Source organism: Leptinotarsa decemlineata, unplaced genomic scaffold (assembly GCF_025532065.1).
Source record: "Leptinotarsa decemlineata unplaced genomic scaffold, Ldec_3_MD MMD2_P_RNA_scaffold_2, whole genome shotgun sequence".
NCBI classification, from domain to species: domain Eukaryota; kingdom Metazoa; phylum Arthropoda; class Insecta; order Coleoptera; family Chrysomelidae; genus Leptinotarsa; species Leptinotarsa decemlineata.
In genome coordinates, this window is record NW_027412529.1 from 2949514 (window position 1) to 2970484 (window position 20971).

The 20971-nt window shown below is 37.4% G+C and overlaps 1 protein-coding gene across 1 annotated transcript in view; it reads right to left on the bottom strand.

Moving 5' to 3' along the window:
• Positions 1 to 4135: 4135 nt before the first annotated feature.
• Positions 4136 to 20971, bottom strand: part of LOC111503310 (uncharacterized) — a 75910-nt gene continuing 59074 nt past the window's right edge. Inside the window, exons 7-11 of the mRNA XM_074186564.1 lie at positions 15472 to 15675; positions 13808 to 14022; positions 12650 to 12989; positions 9870 to 12182; positions 4136 to 4832 (exon numbers count right to left, since the gene is read on the bottom strand). Coding sequence (XP_074042665.1) covers positions 4516 to 4832; positions 9870 to 12182; positions 12650 to 12989; positions 13808 to 14022; positions 15472 to 15675 — 3389 coding nt within the window. The 3' untranslated portion in view covers positions 4136 to 4515. The remainder of the gene's footprint in view (positions 4833 to 9869; positions 12183 to 12649; positions 12990 to 13807; positions 14023 to 15471; positions 15676 to 20971) is intronic.

Genomic DNA, 20971 nt, shown 5'->3' on the forward strand with positions numbered 1-20971 from the left:
GAAGAATAAAACTAGAAACTAATGCGAAGCTAACCCTATTTATGCTATATAGGTATCCCATAGAGGTAAACCATCCAGGCGTACCACCCAAACAGGTATACCAACCTAAATTAATTTTACAATTTTGCCTTATCTATTATTTCACAATATATGTTTATATAAAACAATTTTCAGCTATATAAAAATTAATTTCACAAAATTGCCTATCCAAATTTATTTTTGCAATGTGTCCTTATGTAGTTATCAGTAAACCCAACAATATTATTTTATTTTAACAAGCTATATAGCATGCTCCTTGGTATAGGTCCGTCATCGTTATTCATAATATTATTGTTTACTTATTTCTACACTCAGGCATCTAGTTGCCTGTTGTTGTTAACTTGTCTAACTAATCTTAATGAACTGAAGTCTATGGAATGGTTTTGTTGCAAAATATGATGGGCGACTGCTGAATTTTCAGGTTTTCCATATTTAAAGTGTGCTATGTGTTCCTTATATCTTACTCTAATAGATCTTTTTGTCTGTCCATAATATTTTGCATCGCAGTCCTCACATTCAATTTCGTAAATTCCAGACTTTTCCGAATTCTCGACTTTGTCTTTTGGACTTCCCAAAAGGCTCTGTAGTGTATAACTTGTTTTAAAAACCACCTTCATACCTAGTTCCTTGAAAATCTTTCCAAAGTTCCTCGTATGTTGGTGGTATGGAACTGAGATGTATTTATCTTGGTTTTTGTCCTTTCTGAAAGTCGAGATTTCGTTCATTCTTAACCTAAACTTCTTCTTCCTTATTATGTCATCTACAATAATACATCTGTATGGGTGGTACGCCTGGATGGTTTACCTTTATGGGATACCTTTATAACAGTGGTCGCCAACCTATCGATAGCGAGCTACCGGTAGCTCGCGGAGGCAATTCTGGTAGCTCTCACAACGATTTTAATTTAGAAAATATAAACTGCAAATATCAGAGAAGCTTCCGAAAATTCCACAAAAAAATCTAATTGTCATATAATATTAAACATAAACAGCGGCAACGTTGCGGTGAGCCATCTGCCGCTGACGCCATCAAGCTAGAATCGGCTAGAACCGACCAGCCGGACCAGCGCGTTAGTGTTCGAGAACGAACTGGATTGCTTTGAACGGGATAAATACGCACGGCGCGGCGACATTGCGCTTAGTTTAAAACTGAACGCGTAAATAACGTCCAGCGGTTGGGTTAGTAGAGAACAACAAAAATAATATTATGGCAAGCAGTTGTAAGAAGGTGAAGACATACCACTTTCATTCGGAATGGGAAGAACAATACTTTTTTACAGAAGTTAAAGATAAAAATGTGTGTTTGTTATGTAATACTTCGGTCTCCGTTGCTAAAAAAGGAAATATTGAGAGACATCATAAAACTGTACATTCTAATTTTGAAAAATCATTCCCACTACATTCTGTCGCCAGAAAGAAGAAACTGAAACAGTTAAAAAAGCAGTTAATTGGACAACAATCAATATTTTTAAGAACAGTCGACAAAAATAAGGCTGCAACTGAAGCATCGTACTGTGTGTCCCAGATAATTGCACAAAAAAAGAAACCTTATGAAGACGGGGAAATGATGAAACAGGTGTTTTTAGAAGCTGCTGATTCGTTATTTGCCAACTTTAGAAATAAAGACGAGATAGTTTCAGCTATAAAATCTATGCAACTTTCTGCTAATACAGTGAAGAGACGTGTAGAAGTAATGAGCAATGATATTTTTTTACAGTTAAGAAGTGACTTAGATAACTGTGTTTAGTTTTCACTTCAACTGGATGAATCAACAGATGTCGTTGACACTGCCCAGATGGCCGTGTTCGTCAGGATGGTTTTTAATTTTTACGATTAAAGAAGATTTTTTGAAGTTCATTCCACTGAAAGGACACACTACTGGACATGAGTTGTTTTCTCATTTAAAAAATATTATTTCTTCCGAGAAAATTCCAATATCGAAAATGGTAGGCTTGACAACCGATGGCGTTCCAGCTATGGTGGGTTGTGATAAGGGTCTGGTGGCGTTATGTCGTAAAGATGAAACTTTTCCGCAATTTCTCTGTTACCACTGCATTATCCATCAGCAAGCACTATGTGGAAATTTCCTGAAACTAAACAACGTTATGAAACTGGTGGTAAAAATTGTGAACAAGATTAGCGTTCAAGCGTTACAAAGAAGATTATTCAGAACCTTGGCCGATGAAGTTGACTGTCAATACGGGGACCTACTCCTTCACTCTGAAGTACGATGGTTAAGTAGAGGACGGGTGCTGAAACGTTTTAATGATGTCCTATCTGGCATAGTTCAATTTTTCAAACAACGCGATGAACCGACTCCGGAACTAGAAAATTCAATCTGGTTTAGAGATTTTGGTTTTCTCGTGGACATTACAGAGAAATTAAACGAACTTAATTTGTAGCTTCAGGGGAGAGACAAAGAACTAGCGGAAATGATTTCTGATATAAAAGCATTTATTTATGAAAAAGCTGGAGTTTGGGAACAAAACCTAATTAACAGCGATGCCAAGCATTTTCCTATTCTTTCAGAAAAAATATCTCAAAATCCATTAGAACCCCATGACAACAAATATCATGTAGAAATAATTTCTACCCTGAAGAATAACTTCAAAAATCGTTTTAAGGATTTCAATGAAATGGCTTTAGTAGCGCAGTTTGTTGTTTCACTCTTTATGGAAATTGATATCCAACAGTTTGCAACTTGTGTTATGCAGAACTTTGGCGAAGACATCGCTGCAACAGAAATGGAAGTCATTGAGTTTCAAAATGATTTAGCCTTAAAATCGTTAGCCTCAAGTACTGAATGTATGTGGCCTATTGTAAGTAAAGACAAGTATTCAGTTCTATGCCGTGTTGCCTTGAAAGTGAAAGCATTATTCACTTCAACCTATTTGTGTGAATCTTCTTTTTCCAATATGAAGTTTATTAAGAACAAATATCGCAATCGACTTGCAGATGAACATTTGGATAATTGTATTCGAATGGCTGCATCAAATTATACTGCAAACATTAAAAAAAATATCGATGAGTCTGAGTGTCAGCCTTCTCATTGAACATGCTTTTTTATTTTTCAATGTTGATGTTCATGATAGTGCGTTACTTTTTTGTTGTTATTATTAACTATTTTTAAATCATACGTGACATGTCGTTGTGGCTGGATAAAAGTTTGTGTTTATTTTTCAAACACCTTCGTTTGATAGGTAGGAATGTAGCTATGAACAAGTACGTAATAGTAATATTAGTTATTTTTTTATTAGTTTATTATTAGTACCTATGTATTATGTATTACCAGTTAAATAGTAAAATAAATATATATAATGATAAATTAACTGTGGATTATTTCATTTACGTTGCGTTACGTGGCTTCCGTGTGGGTAACTCGCTGTTTATTCCAAAATTAACGAAGTAGCTCAACATATTGAAGAGGTTGGCGACCACTGCTTTATAGCATAAATAGGATTAGCTCGCAGTAGTTCTTGTTTTAATATTCCTCTTTAAAGATGATCACTTGGTGATCGAAACACGTGTCGAGGTGTTGAAAATAACGATTTGGTGTTGGGAAAAAACTCCAGTAATATTCATTACTACACCAAAGGTTCCAAACAGTGCATCATAAGTACGCTTTTGAAGAACATCGAACTGAAAATTTGAAAATAAATATAGTGTAGAAAACCTAAAAAACACGCTGTTAAAGAACATCAAACTAAAAAGTTGAAAATATATTTTTTTAAATAAGCTTAAAACAATAACGATTGAGAAATACTAGTACCTATTATTGTGAAAAAAGCGCTTTATGCCATATTTTTTGTATATCTAGCCCCCACGCTTTTTTCACAATAATACTAGTATTTTTCGTTCGTTATTGTTTTAAGCTTATTTAAAAAAATATTTTTAACTTTTCAGTTCAATGTTTTTTAGAAGCGTTTTTTTTTAGTTGTTTAAAACTATATTTTTAATAAAACATAAGCGAATCTGAAAAAACATCCGGGCTTGATCCCAGTCAATAAGTAAACAAAATAATGAAGCCTGTACAAGACCTTTTGTCAAATTATTGGTAGGATTCTTGAGAAATTTGTACTGGAAACAAAAAAACCAAGTGCTTCCTCAACGTTTATTTTTTGAATTTCACAAAGTCTTTTCATCATAACAATTGAATAACAACACTTGAGTATACATATAATTAGAAGCTCCAATTCTGTTTGAAGCAACGTAAAACATGAGAATGTGCAACTGTTCACGAATTCATAAACCTGTTAAAACAACTTCAATATTTCCAATAAATTTTATCACAACAGTTTCCCAACTTCATCTCAATATCCATGGGACTGCCAAGTTTTACTCGATCCACGATTAAATATACAATAACACTCAATAATTAGATAACGGTGCAAATACATATCATATCTGTGCCTGATAGCAAAAAACAAATTCAAACAACAATAACAATAACCCAAGTAGAAAAACACCATGAAACCCCTTAAAAATCTGAGTAAGCTCCTCTAGGTTGGTTGAAAGTGATCGGTTTGTAGAACTTTTTTGTTTCCCCCCACCCTCTGGGAGCTGTGTTGTAGTTTTGGAGGGCGTTGAGATCCAGTTTCCTAGTTGGTGCTGGCTGCTGGACTGATATCTGTAGCGTAGGCTCATACTCGTAGCTCTGTTGGATATTTGCTGGTGGGTAGCTGCTTCTCAGCGGGATGTTGCTCTCCTTGGGGACGAAAACTGGTGGGTTCACGTTGGATTTGAAATTTGGACTCAGTGGGGCCTTGGGTTTGCATCTCGGTAGGGTATTGGAACCTGTAGAAGGTGGATAGTTTTTTATTACCAATGATTTTCTATCCCAATAGCAGCTTCAAAGGAGTGGAAGTGATAGGCTATGCTATGTGATAAATTAATTTATCTCTGTAAAGAACTAAGAGATATCCAGTGTTTTGGATTGTGGATTTGCTTCATTACATTATAATGTATTCACAAAACATTAAACGTAAAAGTGTTGTCTGTTCATTGGAATATACAAATAAACCTGACGTAAAGCACAGTTTCCTCCTATAGATACTTTAGGATGATCTAGCAACACTGATGAGACCTATGGCGAGTCGAAACAACTCTGACTGTTATTGGATCATAAATGCGTTGTGTTTGGACCTCGTTTATCTTTGATATTCAAGACTGAGTTCTCTATCGATCCCATAGATGGCGTGTTCATTAAGCGAGATGTCATCACCTCTACTTAGGCTTGTCCGTTAAAGACAGTTGACTCCCGCAATACGTCATTACAGACCAATAAGTCTGCTACGCTCCATTGCCAAGGCAACGGAGAGAGTAATCATGCAATGATTGGACGATGAGATGAAAGACAGACAACTGCTACCGGACGAACAGTTCGGTTTCAAGATGGCACATTCTACTAAACTGCAAGCCCTAAAATTGGGTGAAAACGCAATCCAAGAGATGAATCAAAAGAGACAAGTACAAATCCTTTTGTTAGACATCTCGAAGGCCTTCGATCGGATATGGAACGAAGGCCTTCTCTACAAAATGATACGATTCAACCTCGCACTGTGCCTATTCAAATGGATTGGGTCCTACGTGAAGAACAGAACGTTCACAGACAGTATCCACCCTTCGGTAAGATAGATTGAGGCTGGAGTGCCGCAGGGAGCACTTCCCCACTCTAGGTAACTTTTACGTCAACGATCTTCGAGACCTGACCACGTTATGGACTTTCTCTATGCAAATGACAACCCCCTAATGTCTTCGTCTATGGCTAGAGAATCCGGCGTGGCATACCTGAAGACTGCAATAGCAGATCTGAAAACTTGGTTCCTGGACCAGAAAATCCAGGTGAACCCTGGAAAAACTCAAGCAATTGCTCCGTAATTAAGAGTTGATATGGTAGGAAAATACATTGCCTAGAGCTCCCAGGTAGTGTATCTGGGTCTTACTATAGACCACAGACTCACCTGGGCCCAACACATACAAACCGTGAAGACTAAAGTGAATGCGTGGATGTCGCAGCTATATCCTCTCATTAACCGCAAAAGCAAGCTTAGTCTTGAGTTTTACTTTATAGAACAATGTTCAAACCAGTGATTATGTATGCCTCAGGATTATCGGGTCAAATTTTTTTGAGGACAAAAGACAAGCACTACAGAATAATCCTTAAGGCGTTGCAAGAGCGGTGTCTGCGGTTCTCAGGTAGTTCATTCCACATAAACGCAACAATATCCCAAGCTGAAAGTTCTCTACATGAGTGCTTGATTGAAGTAAATCCTAGTTTCTAAAACGCTGGACATGAGGAAGACCCAAACTCACTTTTTCGTAAGAATCGAATTCAAAATATATAATAAAGTTAATGAACTTACACAACATCGACATAAAAATAATCCTAATGCCCAAAAAAGTGGATTTAAGAACACGAGGAGTAATGATTTAATCAACACTGTAGGATACATTGTGAGGGGTCATGCTCCAGGTCCTCCCCATTATGTCAAATTGTGGGGTAGTAGAATATGATAATGTGAATTTCCATTAAATATAAAAACGCAAAAATTTTTGTAAAATGAAGAAAATGTTGGTATAAAAAACTTGTGAAATGTGAAGAAATGAAATCAAGCATAGTTGATGAGGATAAAGAAAAGTAATAAAATTGAAAGAAATGACTGGGATTTCTGAGGCATATGAACGTTTTTTTATCATTATTTTTCATTCCTAGGAATAGGAATAGAAAAACTGGATTTGGAATCAATTTTGATAATTCGCAGAAGACAGATGAAATCTGTTCATGTGATAGAACTTCCTTAGTATTAGGTATAGTCGAAGTAATCTTTATTGTGAACACTTAAAGCTATCGGCGCCCTCAAAGGCCAAAAAAACCAGTACAAAGAGATAAAGTCGCTGCCGGCTGGTCCACGTGGACTGAAGTATTGGCGGTTTGTATTGGATGAGTTTTACTAATCGAGTTTTATAATTGGCTGGAGAGTCATACAATTAAATTTTGAAGTCATGTTACGGTGACGAATAGAATGAGAGCCGAATTTCACTAGTTCGGACTTCCATTGTCTATTATATAAAATGATTTGAAATCCCTGAAAGAAATAAAAAGAAGAATTGAAAATGAATGGCTGAAAAAAACAATTATATTAACCAAAATAAACCTGAAATGAAATAATAGTGAAATAAAATACAAGTAAAACTAGAACAATTGAATAAATTAAAATGAAGAAATGAAAAAAGAAAATAAAAAAAAGTGGAGCGATTCCAAGTCACGTTAGTTCACGACGTTTCGATTGTTAGTATCTACAATCGTCTTCGGGTGATGACTGGACTGATTCCTCCGAGAGATGACTATTTATAGGTCGTTCGAGTACTTAGTACTTTCACTTATCCCCGCTTTCCATTTTCCGCTTCACTGGTTCCGTGGGAGATGACCGTTTTGGCGGGAGTGTGAAGAATTCAAGGCATTTTGTCGAACTACTAGGGTCAATTGAGGTCACACAGGAAGATCAACTAATTAGTTTCGACGTGGAAAGCCTTTACACCAACGTTCCGGTCGAAGAAGCACTCCAAATCATACAGAGAAAGCTATCCGAAGACGGGAACCTGAAAGAGAGAACGAATCTTCCTATAGAAGTAATCATGGAATTACTAGGATGCTGTGTACGAAACTGTTATTTCCAACTGAAGGACGAATTCTTTACACAAGATGAGGGACTGCCAATGGGATCGCCACTTTCACCAGTCATAGCCAACATATATATGGAGTGGTTTGAAACTCTGGCCATTGAAGAAGCCCACAAGAAACCTCGAGTCTGGTTGAGATATGTTTGACGACACCTTCATAATATGGAACCATGGGAATACTGAACTAGACGCCTTCCTGAAACACATCAACAGCGTGAGACCTTCCATCAATTTCACAATGGAGAAGGAAATCCACAACGAATTGCCATTCTTAGACGTTCTGGTGTAGAGGACCGACACTAAGTGGGAAACATCTATATACCGAAAACCCACTCATACGGGACAGTATCTGAACCACGAATCCAACCACCATCAATCGACTAAAAGAGGAATCATCAAGACTCTATTAGACCGTGCTTTTGGGCTCTGTAATACGAAGGAAGGTCTCGAGAAGGAACTAGACATCATCAAAAATGATCTTCAACGGAATGGCTACTCCAAAGCGATGGTAGACTTTGGCTAGAAGACAGCAGGAGCCTCGCAAGGAAGAGAAACCGTCACAACCAGTGCTTGCACTTCCCTACATCAGAGGATTATCGGAGAGGATAAGAAGAATTGGTTCCAAGTACAACATCAGAACCCGCTTCAGATCCGGTAACACTATCCGTAGCAGCCTCACGAAAACCAGGCCACCAAACGCGGACTGCGATTCCAAGAATTGCATTTACCGGATACCCTGTGAGTGTGGAGAATCCTATATTGGTGAAACTAAAAGGCCATTGAATGTTCGCATTGCCGAGCACAAGAAACACACACAGCGAGGGGAAACCAGCAAATCAGGAATAGCAGACCATGTTTGGACCCATCAACACAACATCGAGTGGTCCCAAGCTGAGATCTTGCACAGAGAGGAACATTGGTTTAGGAGAAAATTCAAGGAAGCCGCATACGTGTTGTCCAACAACGTATTCAGCCAAGCCAGCGTAGAAATACGCAACATATGGAAACCCATCATCAAGCGAAAAATAGCCAACTCCCGCCAAAACGGTCATCTCCCACGGAACCAGTGAAGCGGAAAATGGAAAGCGGGGATAAGTGAAAGTACTCGAACGACCTATAAATAGTCATCTCTCGGAGGAATCAGTCCAGTCATCACCCGAAGACGATTGTAGATACTAACAATCAAAACGTCGTGAACTAACGTGACTTGGAATCGCTCCACTTTTTATTTTTATTTTCTTTTTTCACTTCTTTATTTTAATTTATTCAATTGTTCTATTTTTACTTGTATTTTATTTCACTATTATTTAATTTCAGGTTTATTTTGGTTAATATAATTGTTATTTTCAGCCATTCATTTTCAATTCTTCTTTTTATTTGTTTCAGGGATTTCAAATCATTTTATATAATAGACAATGGAAGTCCGAACTAGTGAAATTCATCATGAAACATTGTCGATCACCTTCAAACAAAAGAATGAGAGCCGTCGTATAATATTCAGTTCAGGAACTGATCGCAATTTGAGTGTTGAAATTCGATATTGGTAGTTATAATTTCTTAAATTTTTGTTATCTGTTTAAAATGTGGCTTCGTTGGACAAGTACTAATAAACAAGTATGATAACAACGCAGAGTTTTTCCAGTGTAGTGATTCCAATAGCGATGGTGAATAATGCAAGAAGAGATACCATTGAATAAGATTTCGATGTATTTGAATATGGAAACACAGAGAGTATGTTTCAATGTATATAAGAATCTACATCTCAAGTTTGGTTCTTTGAAATTATGTGCAAAAAAACTTGAGGACTGCATAAGAACATGGAAGCTAATATTTTTGTTGAAAAAGACTATATGGAGATTTATTATTGAATAACAAAATTAGTTATCTCCCTAACTATATTATTAAAGGGGAACTGTTGGAAGGTAGGTTGCACTATATCGTTTACTTGAACTATACCTACCTCTCGTTTCATAGTTACGCAAGCTTTTCACAAATTCACGAAAACAAATTTTTAATGGGTTTTTGCAGTCAGAAACTTTTTATTTTCAAAAGTATTCATTTCAGATTTTCTGCATATGTTAACTCATACCTCATGCATGCTATACACTACAAAACAAGTCAAGCAAAAGCCGAAACACTAGTAAAGCTTGCCTTCTACTTGTTGGTTATTGAAGCTGCAACTTTCTACTTCCTGAAAAGACTGAGGAGGTGGATCAGAAGGGGATTGTCCAGGAGTTGGGGAAACGTATTTACAAAACGAGCTATTCTCCGATTGCTGAAATTCAACTCGACTCTGATCCAGGGGGAAGTACTGAGACTTGACTTCAATGTTCGACACTCTATACGTACTGGCGGACATTTCTTTGGTCTCGTTCACAACCTGCTCTTCGACCGGTTTTGTTACTCGGGAAAACTTTGTCGAAGGGCTAAGCTTTTCTACCACATCTGGCAAAGGGTCCCTTATCTGCTTGTACTTCAAGCAAGGCATCGCAGACTGCTCGAAGGTTTGTATCAAGGACTTAACTGGTATTTTTTGATACTCCTCCTGTTCCGAAAATGTGTCAGTGTATTCTTGCATCATCATTTCCTGGACTTGCTGATTTCTCTCCTGACCCAGGAGAAACTCCTGGTACGTGTTTGTCGAGTTTGGTTCCGAAATAATGATTTCATCCCCTACTTTTTGGTAGTCGACGTGGTATTCCCTTTCCTGCTGGTAGTTAATTTTGTGAATCTCCTCGTTTTCGCTCGGGTGAAGCATTTGAACTTCCGCGACCTCTGTTTTCAGGAACTGAGTAGCTAATTTGGAGTTTTCCTTGATGTCTTCCATTGTTTCGGATTCCATTTTCTCCACTTTCACTCTGGGCTCAGTTCCGTTGGTCTTACTGACGTTTTGGCTGACATCTCTGGACCGTTTCGCTCTGATAGAGTTCTGCCTGTCTGTAATGGCTTTTTTGAACTCGGAGTTGATGTCCAGTTGACCAAAGAGGGGACGAGCACCTATAATGGTCTCAGGGGCTTTTTTGGAGTATCTTGGTTCGATTACTGGATCAAATTCGCTAGTCGAAGGTTTCTTGCGTTCATTGACAATAGTTGTTTTCTGTGGTGATCTTCTCTTCTGCTCCGTCTCATAATCTGCTGTGGGTTTAGCAGGTGAAGTTTTATCTTCCTCCTTGGCAGGTCCGAAGTTAGTTTCTGAAGGTGACATTACCCTCGTTTTATTTTCGGTCTCAGAATCCTTTGAAGGACCGAGTTCCTCTGAAATATTGTTGGCTTCAACTCCACCCGACATTTCAAAGCTGGATGCTATTGAATTTCCTTCTTCAGCAACTGTCTCCTTCACACTGATTGAACTTTGGTTTTCATCCACAGTTGCACCTTCATCCTCCCTGAAATTAGGAGGAGGGGTAATTGCTAAGGTTTCTGCCTCCAAGCTATGCAATTCTTCCTGTCCCTCATCTTGGGTTTGTGTTTCAGCTTCTTTCAACTCTTCTTGCATATTTGATTCATCCCGATTTTGAATCACCACTGCCCCTGGGTATCTTATGAGCTTTTCCTCATTCCTGGATACTTTCTTCTCGTGGAATTCATTGAAGCAACCCTTCTGAAGCATAATTGTTTCTCCTTTATCTCTTTCTGTGGACAGGGCAATTTTTTTAATGTGTTCCTCGTATTCAGGGTTCCTTGGCCTTGTAGTTTCGACTATAATAGTTGTGGGTTTTTCTACCCTCGGGCTTATCTGCTCTTTTGGTTTCGGAAGCTCCGGTTCATATCTTGGAATATATACTGGTGCAGGGGAACAGGACCTACTGGCATTAAAATGGCCCTGGCTCTCGAATATTTCTGATTGCAAGGACCTGATTCCAGATGAAGAAGTTGGTGAAAATACGTTTTCTACCACTTTAGTGTGGGGATCTTGTAGAGCCAGCCTAAATTCTGGTTTGACAATTGGTTCACGTTGTTTGATAGATACGATCGGAGATAACCTTGAAGGCTCCGAATTGGGTTTATCCAAATACTTGAATATATCAGGTATGCGGTGAAACGGTAAATCTTTTGTTGGGTCACTTGCATTTTGCCCTAAAGTCTCTGTGTCGATATCTTCGGCTGATTCTTTGTGGTTCTCTATATAATCTGATGTTTCATCCAAACTGTCTTCTGACATGGGTTGTATTTCCGATTGCATGTCTAACAATACTGAGTCGATGGAAATATCTGGTATTTGCGGGAAAGGGGATGGAGATCTCTCAGTTTTTTTCGGAATCTCTTCTGTCAGTAGTTCAGGATTGGCAGAGATGTCTGGGATAGTTGGAAAAGGAGAGGGGGATCTGATTTCTCGCGGATTTTTTGGTTCAATGAGTTCGGGGTTGGCTGATACGTCTGGAATATGAGGAAAGGGGGAAGGTGACCTGCGATCATCCTCGGACGAAGGTTGCGGCATGTTAAGCGTGACATGGGCGTAGCTTCCTGCAGTGGACAAAATATTAGTTACATAGAATCCAGCAATAACGGAAATTAGCATTGATGTGGCGTTTTGCAAGTTGAAATTGTACTATCGGAAATAAAGTGAGAAGTCCTGCAGTGTGGGTGCGTATACATCTAATTGGTGTCAGGAGTGGGGTCGAAAAAGAACAAGAAATATGTGGAGTTACTGTAATGTTTCATATACAATTGGTAAATATGCACAGAATGGACCTGATTTTTTTCAATAAATTCATGTAATTCTGACCGAATATTTGCAAAAGTCAACGTGGAAGTAATTTAAAAATGTTCTTAAGGGCAGAAGGTATGTTTGGAACTGATAAGTCAGCAAATCATTGATACTGAGAGTAAATATTAGCAGAAATGAAATATCATCAAAAACTTACAGAAAAATAACTAGGAAAGTATTAGATTTCATGTTGTTCCAATCTTTCCCAGTAACAAATACTTACCGAACGGTTTTCCCGAAGCCCAGGCTTGGGGCATATTCGGCTTGTAGACGTCAACATTGCTCACTCCTTTCTGCAAGTTGTCTACGATTTTATTGATGCTGCTACTGTTGTAAGCTGGGTTATGAGCGAACATCTTGTCGCTCTTACCCTGTGGGAGGGTCCACTTATCAAGAGAATCGCTTTTTAGGGCTGCTTCGTAAGAGTCGACGACTGGGGCGACGTAGTTTCCCTTGGTGGGCCACACTGGTTCTTCTACGAAAGCAGTGTCGACGGAACCGGTTTCCAAAGCAGCGTCCCAGGGGGATTTTACAAGCTTTACCCGGGGACGGTTGAATTTTTCCTGGAAAATGAAAGAAGGTCGAAGTTGGGCCATATTTTCACCGAGGTCCGCTTACTTTTGAAGAACAAGGCCATTAAGTTACTCCAAAAGTTAATAGCTCGTTTCTTGGTGCTTTTCGAGTCTCTAATCTTTCACATTCTGAGAAATAAATCAACAGAGAATCCGTTCGAGTGTTGACGTTGTCGACAGTTGACGTTTTAAAAAAAAAGTACTTTTCCGTTCGAGATTTATTGAATAAAATACACAGAATAGTCATAATTTTTAAATATGACAAGTTATTGACTAATTGGACTCCTCGAAGGTTATATTACGCAGTTACTTTTTGGGGTGAACTTTTTATTTTTTCCACTTGTACACTCAAGCAGATTGATTCTCTATTGATTTATATTCATTCATTTTAAAGAGTGTGGAAGGTTACAGCCCCGAAAACATCAAGGAACATCAGCTCCTCCATAAATATGTTTTTCAGAGAATAGTATTGCTACGGTAATTCATTTTATGGTCACTGCTCCGATTGAAAAAAACTATTGACAAAACACAGGTATGTTGATTGCTACATAGTGAAAACTAGAATGTTGAAATAGATCAAACTTCAAAACTGAATCTGCTGCCATCTATTCAAGGTCAGCACAACGAATTGAGTGGTTGTATTACCGAAGTAAGTGAACTGAGTGGGGAAATTTGAGATATTCATGTGGGTGTCATAGGTACAAAGTACTTGATTGGATTCGATACAGAATAGATTAGCAATGGTGTGTGAATGAGTTGTCAGAAAATTTCACTTTTCATGCCACTGATAGGAAAATTTTTTCACCAACCTGGATTCCGTCTAACTTCTGTTTATGCTGCAGCCGCTCTGCGGTTTCTGGTAAGTAGCTTGGCGGCGGGAAGTTACTCAGTGGCGGGAGTGGCGACAGTAACGGAACGGGAGTCGGGAGTATCTCAGCGACAGCTGGAGTTTCTCTTGTTCCGTTGGTTTCACCAACGACCCACTTCTCCGAACGTTTGCGTCTTTTCGCGAATAATTCGGCTCCTGTAAATGAAACAAAAGTTCGTGACAAGAAAAAGAAGAAGGAGATTCCTTTGTTAAACACAGAACACTACTGGAGTAATTACATATTGATATAATTGACCTTATTAAGTGATGCGACCTCATGGTTGGCAACTGCGGTAAAATAATGACATTTGACAATTTGACATTTGTTAATGAATAAGTAACCTTTTAAAAATGAAAATGCAGAGTTCCTTCTGCATTTTCATTTTAGGGACATAATTGGGACAGACCATCTTTTATTCCTTCATAGCTTATTCTTCATTCTGGAGCCTCAACTTCATATAGGACGACTGAAAATTAGAAAGATATGTTATTTATTCATTAGCAAATGTCGAATTGTCAAATGTCATTATTTTACCGCAGTTGGCAACCATGGGGTCGCATCATTTAATAAGGTCAATTTTTGAGAGTATCGTGCAAGGATTGGAAATCAAATCAGTCTATGCTGAGGAGAGATTGTCATACTTTCACACTAATAACTTCACTAGGAATGCGTTTCCTCAATCTTTAGTCGAATTGGTACACCTCACTTTTAACCTCTTGTAAAATGTGATATTTTCAATTATTCACAAAAAAACACAATATTGATAGACATGCCAAAGTTATTCTTAAAATTCACTTAGAACAAAACTATAAAAAGCTCCTAGCAGGAGATTATGAGTATTAGGTTAATCCAAAAGTTTTGTCTGTTTTTATTTTATTCAATTCAATCGATATAAGCAGTATCTCAACAGTGCAATTTAGCCAACGTAACGCAAGTCAATTAATTCCGTCAGCATAAAAATCGTGTGCTCGGGATTCGACGAAGTCGACGAAGGCCGTTTTCGTCTGTTACTGATTCTTGAAGATTCTACCAGTGAGAAAGTTATCGGAGTGCTTGAAAAGATGATAGTCGGTTGGCGAGAGGTCTGTGAAATGTGGAACAAGATAGCAAGTACGATACTTTTGAAAATATCAAGGAATCGTAAATTGTCAATTTCAAATATTTTTGCATAAGAGTCTTGTTGATTTGTGAATCTCAGTTTTTGCATTCCCTGACAATAGGGCAGTAGTCCACCCCCTAGATTATTATCGGGTCCTCTTAATGCAAGTTCCCGTTTTTGAACCGAAAAAAATTACATTATATTAGGAAGCGTTCAACTTAAGATTTTGTGAGGAAGAGATTTCAAACAACTTTTTTAAATCATCATTAGATCATCAATAAATCATCAATTTTCTGCAATATGAATTCAGATATAGAACTTACATGCAACTGGGTATCATCTGCATATTGATGTATGCAAAAGTTATCAACAGAATTCCCAAAACCAGATAGGTACATTGAAAAGAGGAATGGACCAAGTAGCGAGCCTTGGGGTACTCCGAGGCGTCTCCACTTGCCAAGAAATTCATTGAAATCAAGAAAATAGAATAGTTTTTCATGTTTACCTTTTCCTTTGGGCGAATTGAGTCCCTTCACAATTTCAAGACACACGTCCGGCGATAGAAGTGCTGGTTCAACGTTGTATCCTTGTTTCTTCAATGAGTATAAGTCCTGGACTTGTCCATGAGGGTTCATAACAAGTTTGAGAGGGTCTTTCGGCCTATCGCCGCCATTTGAAACCAATTCAGTTCCGTTCACTCCACCTTTACCTGAAAAAAAGTTCCAGATTATCTCATAATGCAACCCTCATAATACAGTCCGTCGCGTATTTCTGATATGTACCGCTCTTAGTGGAATCAAATATGCCAAGTCACTTGGACACCTTGCGTGAAAGTATCTATAGAAGCAAGACAAATCTCCAACCTTTCTTCGATGTTCCAGGCTATCAAGGTTGCCCGTGATGTTCGCGTCTCCAATCAGGCGGATGGCTCTTTTCTAAATGGAATCCAGCAACTTCTGGATATGTTTGGGGGCAGAGCTCCATACATGAGAACAATACTCCAAAGAAGGGCTGACCTGAGCTTTGTAAAGTATTAAAAGTTGCTGAGGTGTGTACAGTTTTCTGGTTCGGAACAGTGTTCCAAGCTTTTGAGAAGCAGCCTTTGCAATTCCAGCGTCATATTGGTGTCCATTTTAACCCCCAACAAACTTATCAGTGTAACGTCATTTTACTTTCCAATGAACCCTTTCATTTAATACCCGTATCATTGTGGTGCATACAAAAACCAGTCCGCTATATGGTCACGCCACGTCATTTCACGTATTCTGTCCAGAAAACGGTTCCATTTGATACTCATGTCGAAGAGGCGCTCAAAAAATTAGTTGGCCATTTTGGCCGGTCCACTATGTCGCTTATAGAATGGCTAATCATATATTATCATCCGAATTAAACGTTTATGCAACATTTCAGCTCAATCGGTTGAGGGTAAGTGCTTCAAAATTCAATTGGAAGATTTGATCTGAACTAAAATACCTGCTAACATACGAGGTCACTTCAAAAAATAATGTGAATGTTCAAATTTCGCAGGCTACATACATTTCATGAGCGGTTTTTCCATTTTTTATGTTGGTATACTCGTCTCGAACATATGTTCACAGTTTCAGCTGTTTATCATGTATAGTTTGTTGGTGAGAGGCATAAAAGTTAGAAGTATATGATGGAATTGGCCGATACTTGATGAAAATCCATAACTAACGTATTCAAAAACACTTCATTGTGAGATTTTCACTAAACGAGTTTACAGATCAGGAGTATATAAGGTGACTTGTGGCTCTTGCCCAAAGCTGTATATAGGCCAAACAGAAAGAACATTTTCCCAAAGGATTAAAGAACATAGACGTAGAATATGAGCACAATAATGAATATGATGTATTACATCATATTCATGATTGTGCTTTCAGAGAAAAGTTTGAAAGTCAATCTTCTAGAATGTTCAGAAATCAATAAATTCAGGAATTCGGGTAATTTAATGAATGCTCAATTAGAATTGAAAAACTCCCCTACAGTTCATTTCTTTAATGTCCCCCTCTTTTACTTTTTGAACAGGTCAACTCAAAAAATTGAAATTAAGGATAATGGAATTAATGCATGAATACTTTATTTTGAAGTAAAATTGACAGATGAAACTTTCAAAATGGCAACTGGGAAAAAAATGAAATGGAAAGGAGGGTCTTGTGACATATCATTTTGAAGCTCCTGACGAATACTTCACAACCCTAGAATATGAAGTCAATATCTTCACCTACTACAAAATGGTGGAACACTTAAAAATTCCCTGAAGACAAACACATTAACATCGATATTTCTAGAAATATTCCTTTATGGCAATTCCAACAACTGGATTGGGTTTGTTAAGTTATTTTTTGTTTATAAAAACGACAAAAAATGTCAGTATGACAATGAACATCATTGTTCAGTTAGAATATTCTCATTCAGTTTTCGGTTTAACTAGTAGAAAAGTACCACGGCAACAATCTCTGAAATGGTCAATTCTCGTCCATTGAAAGGAAAAATTGAAGCGATTTTTATTTACGGTGCGACGCGTAACTTTCACGAGACCGAAAGGTTTTCAATGATCGTTTTCCGAATCGTTCTATCTGTAGAAAATATTTGAGGGAACTTGTATTCAGATTCACAACTACCGGTAGTGTATATAACAAAAAGCCCCCCAGATCATCCGTTCATTCCGAAAGAACAGCAAGTGCAAATAATTGGTGAGATGTTAGTAAATCCTGAACAGTTTACTTATTCCCAGTCGCCATCTTGAAAGTTTCATTTGTCAATTTCACTTCAAAATAAAGTATTCATGCAATAATTTCATTATCCCAAATTTAGATTTTTTGAGTTGACCCGTTCAAAAAATTAAAGAGGGGGAAACATTAAAGGAAAGCACTATATACAGTGTGACCCACTTTTAATGTAAACACTCCCCTGAAATTTGAAGTTGTAAATCGATTTTAATAATTTTTTTTAAAATGTCAAGGACTAAAAGGTCTACCTTGGGACAAAATTTGAAATGTTTATTAAAGTTTCAGGGCATACTACGATATTTTTTCTTAGTCGAAAATTGGGATTTTTTATTAGCGATTTTTTAATTGAAAAAATCACTACGCCACTGGATTCAGAGTGCCTCTAAATAGGTGTGACCAAAATTTCATGAAAAATATTCATTATTAACAAAGTTATAACAACTCAAAAATTCGAAAACTCACACAGCTAACAGTCACAATATATCATTTTTTTTATGATTTCAACAATAAAGTGCCGCCGGATAAAAAAACAAATAGCGTAAATATTTTTAATGAAAATAACGGAATTACATTCACACAATTCAACTTACAATGAAGCAAAAATTTTAATAAACGTAACTAATAACTGATTATTGAAATGTTTCGATTCAGTGCAACAATTAATTTCAACTCATATTCTAGTAGCCTCTACTAACCCACCACGTCTTTCGATACATGTGTCGTAGCGCTTACGAATGTTTCTGATTACGTTCCTTAGTTCTTGAGGGCTAATATCTGCACATACCTGTCGAAGTCTTGCACAAAATTCATTTCTATCTCTTGAGCGGTTTTTGTAAACCTTTTGTGTGAGAAGTCCCCAGAGACAAAAGTCCAAAACTGTGAGGTCTGGAGATCTGGGTGGCCACTCTAGAAACGGACTATCACGGCCTATCCATCGGTTTGGAAAATGTTCGTTAAGCCATTGCCTCACAGCTCTGGCATAATGAACTGAACACCCATCTAACTGGACAATTAAATTTGATCGTTCATTGATTGGCAGCTCGTGAAAAGCATCTCAAAACTCTGTGTTTAAAAATTCTAGAAACCTCTGCGCATTCATGTTTTCCTCAAAAAAGAAAGGACCAATAATTCGTTCTTTCAATATCCCACACCAGACGTTGATTTTTTGGGAATACTGGCTTTTACAGTTTATTACCCAGTTAGGATTATCCGCTGCCCAATAGCGACAATTCTGTGATGACACTACTCCATTTGTAGTGAAAGTGGCTTCGTCGATATATAAAATATTTTTTAGGAAATTTCTATTGTTTAAATATTCCCCTTGGGCCCATAAACAATATTCCAGGCGTCTGGCTTCGTCGCCTTCTTGAAGTGTTTGTAAAAATTTTGGCTTGAAAGGTTTAATATTCTTCTAATATCATTTCCATGGCAACTAAAATTTAAATTGGAATATTAGGTCTTAGTTAGGTCTTAGTTTTAGTTAATTTGCGTGAAAACTTGAATGTAATTCCGTTATTTTCATTAAAAATATTTACGCTATTTGTTTTTTTTTCATCTAGCGGCACCTTATTTGTTGAAATCATAAAAAATATTCTCATGGCTATATCTGTTGATATAGGGTGTTTTTTGTGACTGTTAGCTGTGTGAGTTTTCGAATTTTTGAGTTGTCATAACTTTGTTAATAATGAATATTTTTTCATGAAATTTTGGTCACACCTGTTTAGAGGCACTCTGAATCCAGTGGCGTAGTGAATTTTTCAATAAAAAAATCGCTAATGAAAAATCCCGATTTTCGACTAAGAAAAAATATCGTAGTATGCCCTGAAACTTTAATAAACATTTCAAATTTTGTTCCAAGGTAAGCCTTTTAGTACTTGACATTTCAAAAAAAAATTATTAAAATCAGTTTACAACTTTAAATTTTAGGGGGGTGTTTCCATTAAAAATGGGTCACACTGTATATGGTTATGACATCGAACCCAATGTCCAATCGTCCCAATGGAAGAGCCCAGGAGAGCCAAGACCAAAAAAGCACGCCATTTTGGATCAAATTTCAAGGTTTTGCTCACTATTTCCTTCGATTACCACCGCGTGATCATGCCTTAACCACTGTATTCATCAGATTTGCCCCCCTGCGACTTTTTTTTGTTGCCAAGATCGAACAGACCATGAAAGGATGACGTTTTGCGACAATTGAGGAGATGAAAATTGAATCACTGAGAGAGCTCAAGAATATACCAAAAAGTGCATATAGCACTGTTTCGAGGTTTGCAAAAATCGCTGGAACAAGTTATTCATTATATCTGAGAGGGACTACCTTGAAGGGCACAAAATATAAATTGATGGATGAATGAATAGTTTCTGAGAAAAATGAAAATTGTTATTATTTTTTCAACAGTCCTCGTACATACAAAGACTGCAAGCTGAATGATAGCTTGTGAATAAAATGCAACTATCTAAAAGGCAAAATGTAATATGAAATTCCGTAACAATTTCCCAACAGACTGATAAATATCCAACAAATCGTTAATCACAAGACTAACTATTAATTCGCTGTCTTTGTTAATCGCTGGGTTTTCTACAAGATCTGTGCTTGATGATTTTTCTCAATTGTAGCTACATCTTATTCTAAAACAGAGTTGCTGACCAAGATTTTTAACAGTGAGAACTTGATACCAATCGAAAATAGAACACTTCTGACGCAGCAGCCTACAATACGAAAAGGTCAATTGTCGATGACCTTTGTCATTACTTTTTCCTGTTTTCAGTGAACCAAACACAATTTTTCCGTAGATTATCCCATCAATAAGTGATTTAAATTATTTTTATGTTTCTGCCGCAAAAAATAATCCCATCTCAATGTCACATCTGAAAGACAAGGACTGACAACAATAAACAAAACACACAGTCTAACTAACCTTTAAAGATTGTCAAGCAGGACCAAGAAAAAGAGCCTGGGTAATTTAAGAGGTTTTATAATTGAATTTGAAACGTACAGCTGTCAGTACAACACCTAGACATTATCTGAAGATAATTATAGTGCTATTAATTCTATGTTGCACAATCTCAAATGGATGGGCGTGAAGCCAGAATCCATTTCTTTTTTTACTTCCGCCTGCCTGAATTATTGGGACTGCACTTGAAATGCACACTTGCGTGAGTTGGCTTTGATTAGGAAAAGGCATTGGACTCCATTTTGTATATATTTATACAAGGTGGTGCTGAAAGTGTTGAGATGAATCATAAAAAGTTGAT